Source organism: Phycodurus eques, chromosome 5 (genome assembly GCF_024500275.1).
Source record: "Phycodurus eques isolate BA_2022a chromosome 5, UOR_Pequ_1.1, whole genome shotgun sequence".
NCBI classification, from domain to species: domain Eukaryota; kingdom Metazoa; phylum Chordata; class Actinopteri; order Syngnathiformes; family Syngnathidae; genus Phycodurus; species Phycodurus eques.
The window spans coordinates 7,697,470-7,706,776 of record NC_084529.1 but is presented as its reverse complement, the minus strand read 5'-3'; the positions used below and the strand labels follow the sequence as shown (position 1 = coordinate 7,706,776).

The 9,307-nt window shown below is 40.4% G+C and overlaps 1 protein-coding gene across 2 annotated transcripts in view; it reads right to left on the bottom strand.

Moving 5' to 3' along the window:
• Positions 1-905: 905 nt before the first annotated feature.
• fa2h (fatty acid 2-hydroxylase) overlaps positions 906-9,307 on the bottom strand; it is a 52,197-nt gene continuing 43,795 nt past the window's right edge. The window contains exons 4-8 of one of the 2 annotated variants that reach the window (XM_061677338.1): positions 8,619-8,719; positions 8,329-8,501; positions 3,323-3,575; positions 2,786-2,881; positions 906-1,683 (exon numbers count right to left, since the gene is read on the bottom strand). In XM_061677338.1, the coding sequence (XP_061533322.1) occupies positions 2,808-2,881; positions 3,323-3,575; positions 8,329-8,501; positions 8,619-8,719 (601 nt within the window). In that variant the 3' untranslated portion in view covers positions 906-1,683; positions 2,786-2,807. Of the gene's footprint in view, positions 2,882-3,322; positions 3,576-8,328; positions 8,502-8,618; positions 8,720-9,307 lie in introns of both variants that reach the window. The other variant, XM_061677337.1, reaches the window with a different exon arrangement.

Here is a 9,307-nt window from a genome sequence, read left to right as displayed (position 1 = left end):
CATACACATGTTAGTGTAACATACTGGAGTAGTGGGGAGCTGAAGCACCCAGGGAGCATTTTGGGGTATCAGTGTCTTGCTCAAGGACACCACAGCCATGAGTCTGGGGGATGTTGGCAGATGGTTCAGTCAGGGTATTGAACCTACGTCCCCCATGGTGGCAGGTGATGATCTTAACCATTGGGCCATGGGTGCCCAATGGTTCAAACATCCATATACACTACTAGAAGCAGTGCTGCAGAGAAGGCCATTGCCCTTAACACCACAACTGAATAAGATCATAATATCATTTTAAAGGATTGGCCTAACAGACTATGCAGTGAGCATTTGTCCAATCACCATAAAACTTTGAGCATACGTGGTTACACGTGGTTAGCTTGAAATGTTATACTCGGTTCTGGGTTGCTTTGCAGTACAAAAGAGCCTCTGAAACATAAATGCATGCGTCATAAACTCAAATTTCAATAATGGTGGCAACCATTGGTTTTCTTGTGTCATATTAAAGTCAAACATATTTCTAGAAAGTTGGGTTTAGCAAAACACTGATGAGGATACTTTGTCCTTTTTTATCTGTAACATTAGTTCTATAATTACTTATTAGCTTTGACATTAGCAACAATAGACCGTGACTAAGATCTCGGTACAATTATGTTTATTATTATTTGGTTCATGGGGGTCTGCAAAGGAGGGGGGGGGGGGGGATTACAATTACAAAAAAAGTTTCCATGGGAACCTTGAGCTGCTGCACAGCTTCATTCCATTCAATTCCTTCCTTCCTTGATTATTAATTTTATTTTTGTTAATGTCTAGCTGAATCTAATTCAGTACACTTTAACTAGGTGAGTGGCATGTCAGTTTGAAAGAAATCATATGCATTGTTATGCATGGAAATAAATACAAAAACATCAGAAACTTAGACATTTATTTACAAACACATTTGCAGAGAAGTGTAAAATTGCAACAAAATGTCTGAGATGTTAAACAAATTAAGGAAATAATTAGCATAATTTCATAAATGTTAAGCACAGTAGCCATTGCCAGAATCAAGTGTACAAGCTGCTGTTTTCAAGTTGATTAAATAAATATAAAGACTTGAGTATACTTTATTCCAACAGGAATCTGTGCACAACCTCCATCCGTACACTCATCATCATGATCATCATCATCATCGTCTAAATGGTTGACGGAGTAACATCACGTTTGAAATTCAATTCTTTGCGCATTCATGAATTCACGATAAAATTTCTAGTACAGTACCGATACATGATATGAAGAAAACGTGGTGCTAAATAAGTCATCAACCCTGCAAACACGGGTAAGTTCGATTGTGTTTCAGTAAGACGACCGCCTCATCGCAGTTATTGCTGCACTAGAACAGGTTTGGAGTACAAAAGCTAGTCGTCCACAATTACTGACATTTTCATCTTAAAAAAATAGTACAAAGCATGAAGGTTATGTGCATGTTATTTTCTATTGTATGCATATACTACATAAAATGTGAGTCTTTCTTCAAACTAGATTTATTTGAAGTACATTTCTCTTTAGTCAAAATATATTAGGTGTCAATTGTTTGTTCTGCATTGGTTATCAGTGGTGTCCAGAGGAGACGTTTGAGGCTCCGCCAGCTATCAAGACTTACTGCTGCCCAGTCAGATGGTCGCTCCATCGTCATCCTCCTGGGAGCTGTGGAGTCATTGCAAGCAGTCGCTCAATGCACAGTTTGTTCTCAAATAACCCAATTCAACATGTAAAAAAGATGAAAACAGACAGCTTTGACCCCAAAGTCCCAACAGCAGGAAGACTGACAAGCTGACCTCATTCCTTCACGTCACTGTGGCTCTGGCATGTATGTTGACATCATCGAGTTTTCTAAACTCGTGGGAAAATGCTTTCTCTATAGGATGATGTAAAACTGGAGCTATTTAAGAATCTACTGTACAAAGCATCTTACAAAACATCATTTTTTTTTTTTTATACATCATAGGATTATTATTGACAAAATAAGAAAGAAAATTGTGTGGGGGGTAACTAACAGACTTACAAAAATACAGTGCATTTCCATTGACATTTCCAACAGTTTGAACCAGACTTGTTAATACACTTTATACTCAAGAGAACAATCTTACTAGTGGTAAATCCAAACTGATGGACAAATCTTCTACCAGTAACTAAAAATTGGCAGAACACATACACATTACACATACTTTGTTTCGCTCTACCCTGCCCTTCCCAACCTGTATTCCACATTCACACACGTTCTGTCACTTCCTTACTACTTCTTTTCCACTTTAAGGGACCCAAAGTATACACTAATTTTCACAGGACCATGGTGTATTAAAAATGAGAAGAAAAACGAGGGCACATTATTTTTGTTTTGTTTCGTTGTAGGCCTCTGTGTGTAATTTAGGATTATATGAATTTAGAGCCATTGTATTGTACGTTGATAGATGCGTCAGAGTAGTCCTATGTTTCAACTGTTTCAATCACTTCCCGGATGTACCTCTTGCCGTTCTAACAGGGGGGAGGTCAGTGTGGTTAGAAGAGCAGCAACGGCAGGTGATTTGGTTTGGAAATGGCAAAGAGATGCCTTGCAACAGTGAGGAAAAGCACACACCAACACCCGTACAAAGAAGGAATGTGGCGCTGACAGGAATGACGAGACAAGCTTAAATATCAACAGTGTGGATGGATTAGCTGCAGAGGCAAAACTGTATCCTCCATCTTGGCTGAACTGGGTGACCGGTTGGTTAATTTAAAGCATAACAAGAGGGTGATCGATCAGTACTTTGGCCCTCTCGAGGAGACGTTTAGGACTCGAATTTCTCATCAGGGATGACTGTGTCAAAGGGGTGGTCCCAGAATGCCGTGCTGATTCCAAAACCTGAGGAGGCAAACCAAAATGACTTAGCTCTGCAAGTACTTTCAATTACAGAAGTGTTCTAGGCCTATGACAAATTTTATTCCTAAAATGTATATTTAATATTCTGAGCCATTGTAAAATTATGTACAAGTTTAAACAATTAAACTGCGTTTAAATACAGGAAAATAAAAATAATTAATGATTCAATTAAAATTTATTGCGCATAATTTTTTTTTTTAAATTGTATCTAAATAAATGTAACAATAAATAAACAGTTCTTAAAGATTAAATGCAAATTTAATGAACTGAAAAGTGAAATACAACTGAACTGTACTTAGGCAGTAATTCTTTTGGGTTCCACTAGAGTGATCCCACATACCACACTTTTGAAAATCACCTTGATTAGATAATGAATCAAAATGAAAGCAGAGTCCACTGAATGTCCATTTCTGTGGTCCTCACCTGCTCTCTGGTGCTCAAAGTGGTGTTTGACGTGGTAGGCCTTCAAGTTGTACATGTAAGAGCCTTTCTTTGGCGACCCATAGTGAAGGTAGTAGTGGATCATATCGTACATGACATAGCCGCACAATCCCCCGACAAACATGGACATGCCAACAATTTCCGGCAGCAGGTTATTGAGGACTGTGTAGAAAGTTCCAACCACGAAGGAGGCCAACCCGGGTGGAAAGACCAACCGGGAGCCGTCAAATGGAGACTGGGGAGACAGTTCATACATGATTAAAGACGCTGACGCAAGGTCAAAAAGTTGCTGGCCCTCTTGATTTGCCAGCAGAAAGCAGAGTAGAGGGTACATTTAGGGTTGTGACAATATATTGATATCCTGATGTACAGTGGGTACGGAAAGTATTCAGACCCCCTAAAATGTTTCACGCTTTGTTATATTGCAGCCATTTGCTAAAATCATTTAGGTTCTTTTTTTCCCCTCAATGTACACACAGCACCAAATGTTGACAGAAAAAAAACAATTGTTGAAATTTTTTCAAATTTATTAAAAAAGACAAACTGAAATATCACACAGCCATAAGTATTCAGACCCTTGGCTCAGTATTTAGTAGGAGCACGCTTTTGAGCTCATACAGCCATGAGTTTTTTTGGGAATGATGCAACAAGTTTTTCACACCTGGATTTGGGGATCCTCTGTCATTCCTCCTTGCAGATCCTCTCCAGTTCTGTCAGGTTAAATGGTGACGTTGGTGGACAGCCATTTTCAGGTCTCTCCAGAAATGCTCAATCGGGTTTAAGTCAGGGCTCTGGCTGGGCCATTCAAGAACAGTCACAGAGTTGTTCTGAAGCCGCTACCCCATTATTTTAGCTGTGTGCTTAGGGTCATTGTCTTGTTGGAAGGTGAACCTTCGGCCCAATCTGAAGTTCTAAGCACTCTGGAGAAGGTTTTCGTCCAGGATATCCCTGTACTTCGCCGCATTCATCTTTTCTTCGATTGCTATCAGTCTCCCTGTCCCTGCAGCTGAAAAACACCCCCACAGCTTGATGCTGCCACCACCATGCGTCACTGTTGGGACTGTATTGGACAGGTGATGAGCAGTGCCTGGTTTTCTCCACACATACCACGTAGAATTAAGGCCAAAAAGTTCCATCTTGGTCTCATCAAACCAGAGAATCTTATTTCTCAACATCTTGGAGTCCTTCAGGTGTTTTTTTAGCAAACTCCATGCGGGCTTTCATGTGTCTTGCACTGAGGAGGGGCTTCCGTCGGGCCACTCTGCCATAAAGCCCCGACTGGTGGAGGGCTGCAGTGATGGTTGACTTTCTAGAACTTTCTCCCATCTCCCGACTGCATCTCTGGAGCTCAGCCACAGTGATCTTTGGGATCTTCTTTACCTCTCTCACTAAGGCTCTTCTCCCCCGATTGCTCAGTTTGGCCGGACGGCAAGCACTAGGAAGGGTTATAGTCATCCCAAACGTCTTACATAACTGAATAAGATCATAATATCATTTTAAAGGATTGGCCTAACAGACTATGCAGTGAGCATTTGTCCAATCACCATAAAACTTTGAGCATACGTGGTTACACGTGGTTAGCTTGAAATGTTATACTCGGTTCTGGGTTGCTTTGCAGTACAAAAGAGCCTCTGAAACATAAATGCATGCGTCATAAACTCAAATTTCAATAATGGTGGCAACCATTGGTTTTCTTGTGTCATATTAAAGTCAAACATATTTCTAGAAAGTTGGGTTTAGCAAAACACTGATGAGGATACTTTGTCCTTTTTTATCTGTAACATTAGTTCTATAATTACTTATTAGCTTTGACATTAGCAACAATAGACCGTGACTAAGATCTCGGTACAATTATGTTTATTATTATTTGGTTCATGGGGGTCTGCAAAGGAGGGGGGGGGGGGGATTACAATTACAAAAAAAGTTTCCATGGGAACCTTGAGCTGCTGCACAGCTTCATTCCATTCAATTCCTTCCTTCCTTGATTATTAATTTTATTTTTGTTAATGTCTAGCTGAATCTAATTCAGTACACTTTAACTAGGTGAGTGGCATGTCAGTTTGAAAGAAATCATATGCATTGTTATGCATGGAAATAAATACAAAAACATCAGAAACTTAGACATTTATTTACAAACACATTTGCAGAGAAGTGTAAAATTGCAACAAAATGTCTGAGATGTTAAACAAATTAAGGAAATAATTAGCATAATTTCATAAATGTTAAGCACAGTAGCCATTGCCAGAATCAAGTGTACAAGCTGCTGTTTTCAAGTTGATTAAATAAATATAAAGACTTGAGTATACTTTATTCCAACAGGAATCTGTGCACAACCTCCATCCGTACACTCATCATCATGCTTGGATGGCAGCATGTTTCTCCCAAACCCGTAAGTACCTTTCAACATTAATGGTGCCTTTACAGATGTGTAAGTTACCCATGCCATTGGCACTAACACAGCCCCATACCATCACAGGCTGGATTTTGAACTTTGTGTCCATAACAGTCCAGATGGTTCTTTTCCTCTTTGGCCCGGAGGACAGGACGCCCACAATTTCCAAAAACAACTTGAAATGTGGACTCGTCAGACCACAGAACACTTTTCCACTTTTCATCAGTCCATCTTAGATGAACTCGGTACCAGAGAAGCCGGTGGCGTTTCTGGGTGTTGTTGATAAATGGCTTTTGCTTTGCATAGTACAGTTTCAAGTTGCACTTACGGATGCAGCGCCGAACTGCATTTACTGACATTGGTTTTCTGAAGTGTTCCTGAGCCCATGTGGTGATATCCTTTATACATTGATGTCGGTTTTTAATGCAGTGCCGCCTAGGGATCAAAGGTCACGGGCATTCAATGTTGGTTTTTGGCCTTCGCGCTTACATGCAGTGATTTCTCCAGATTCTCTGAACCTTTTAATATTATGGACCGTAGATGATGAAATCCCTAAATTCCTTGCAATTGCACGTTGAGGAACATCGTCCTTAAACTGTTTGACTATTTCCTCTCACACTTTGCCCCATCTTTACTTGTGAATGACTGAGCAATACAGGGAAGCTCCTTTTATACCCAATCATGGCACCCACATGTTCCCAATTAGCCAGTTCACCTGTGGGATGTTCCAAACAGGTGTTTGAAGAGCATTCCTCAACTTTCTCAGTCTTTTTTGCCACCTGTCGCAGCTTTTTTTAAACGTGTTGCAGCCATAAAATTTTAAGTTAATGATTATTTGCTAAAAACAATCAAGTTTATCAGTTTGAACATTAAATGTCTTTGTAGTGTATTCAATTAAATATAGGTTGAACATGATTTGCAAATCATTGTATTTTGTTTTTATTTATGTTTAACACAACGTCCCAACTTCATTGGAATTGTAGATTGTAGGGTTGTAGAACCATCTCAAGGATGATCAGAAGAAATGGACAGCACCAGAGTTAAATATATGAGTGTCATAGCAAAGGGTCTGAGTACTTGGGTGACTGTGTGATATTTCAGTTTTTCTTTTATAATTAAGATGCAAAAGTTTCAACAATTACGTTTTTTTTCTGTCAATATGGGGTGCTGTGTGTACATTAATGAGGAAAAAAATTTACTTAAATTATTTTATCAAGGCGGCATGGTGGCCGACTGGTTAGAGCGTCAGCCTCACAGTTCTGAGGACCCGGGTTCATTCCCCGGCCCCACCTGTATGGAGTTTGTATGTTCTCCCCGTGCCTGCGTGGGTTTTCTCCGGGCACTCCGGTTTCCTCCCACATCCCAAAAACATGCATTAATTGGAGACTTTAAATTGCCCGTAGGCGTGACTGTGAGTGCAAATGGTTGTTTGTTTCTATGTGCCCTGCGATTGGCTGGCAACCACTTCAGGGTGTACCCCGCCTCCTGCCCGATGACAGCTGGGATAGGCTCCAGCACGCCCGTGACCCTAGTGAGGAGAAGCGGCTCAGAAAATGGATGGATGGATGGATTTGATCAATTGGCTGCAATATAACAAAGAGTGAAAAATTTAAGGGGGTCTGAATACTTTCCGTACCCAATCTATATACAGGTTGAGATCTCTCATGCAACATTGATAATCTCGCTGACCCGCCTCCAATTGTGCCAAACCTTCGCACTTCGTAACAATTTGGAATTTTTCACATGATGTGAATGGGGCAGACGATCGTTACTTTGTGTCAATAAACCAAGTGGGGATAACCTGAGAATATTCACCTTATTTACTTACACTTGACCGAGTCAGGCAGGGACTCATGGATGCAGGTCAAAATTGGGTATTTGCTTTGGAATTGAGTACTCTAAATTAACTAAATATGCCATAAGATTACGAATTACAAAATATAGAGGCACCGCTTTGATGACATCATGATCTCTGTGTAGACATGTTTTACTTTGCTGTCTAGTGTTAAAAGCTGAAAGAAACAAATAGGTGAGCTATTCAGAAGTCAGTTTTAACATTTTAAAACAGTATATACAGCAATGTCTGAGAAAAGCTAAAATTCGCCAAGTGTTGTTTATGTTGAGTTTTTATACATGGTTGAATAATTTTATTTTTGCTTAAAATAAAAACTTTCCACTGCTTCGTCAGACTATTAAATTATGCAAATAGTACAGGAGAAAGGTAAATGTTTATATAAAAATAATTAATTTAATTTATATTTGTATGCTTAACAAGTCTATAAATGTTCCGGCATTTCACTGAAGTTGTACTGTATTGTGGCGTATTTTCTTTAAATATATCCATTTCATAATAATCGCTCTATCGCTACCGTCGGCAAAATATTGTGAACATATCGTACGGCAAGTTATTGTATTCCTGCGTTACACCATAAATAACCATTAACATAATTTGTGCTAGTAGAAAGAGCACTACTTAAAGCACTATAAATATAGGACTGATTATGAACATTATTACCAGCATATGATTAACTATCCAGCATATGATTAACTATTACTACCCAAAGCAAAGTGTTTCAATGCCTCAGTTTGTTTGTACCTTGTGATGCTGTCCATGCAGGAGAAAGTGTAGCGTGATGAGATAGTAGTTATGAGCTGGTGGTTTCATGTGAAAGACAAAGCGATGGATGCAGTACTCAATGAAAGACCACAAGAACCAGCCCATCATGAAGAACAGCGGGAAAGTGTACTTATGGACCATGAAAGAGAAATCTGTGGACACCCACACAAAATATGAAAACGATGAACACATATAGTATGAGATGTGACAGCATGTCAATATTAGACAATCCGTAGTGTTTGCGAAGGGTGAATGTGTGCATGTCTTACCTGACGTGATAGCTATTGTAGTGGTGCCCTTTGCCAGGGTGGTGTAGCAAGACCAACTAAGATAACACACAAGAGGAAGCCAAACCACTGGCACCCAGTACCTGTTACAACAGAAAAAGTGTCATGTTGTAAGATAAGTTTTAGACGTGATAATCCATGTTGTCTAGAAAAAAAGAACTGTAAATCAACTTCAGACAGTGAGCCTCATTCACTAACGGTGTGTACGATTTGAACCCCGGTCCTCAGAACTGTGAGGCAGATGTGCTAACCAGTCGTCCACCGTGACGCCAAGAGAAAATACCCATCTGTCCTTCCATTTTCTTTACCGCTTATCCTCACTAGGGTCACGGGGTGCTGGAATCTATCCCAGCTATCTTCAGGCGAGAGGCGGGGTACACCCTTAACTGGTCGCCAGCCAATCACAGGGCACACAGAAACAAACCACCATTCGCACTCACATTCACACCTACGGGCAATTTAGAGTCCTCAATCAACCTACCGGTGCCACGGTGGACGAGTGGTTAGCGCGTCTGCCTCATAGTTCTGAGGACCGGGGTTCAAACCCCGGCCCCGCCTGTGTGGAGTTTGCATGTTCTCCCCGTGCCTGCGTGGGTTTTCTCCGGGTACTCCGATTTCCTCCCACATCCCAAAAACATGCGTGGTAGGTTGATTGAAGACTCAAAAGGTGT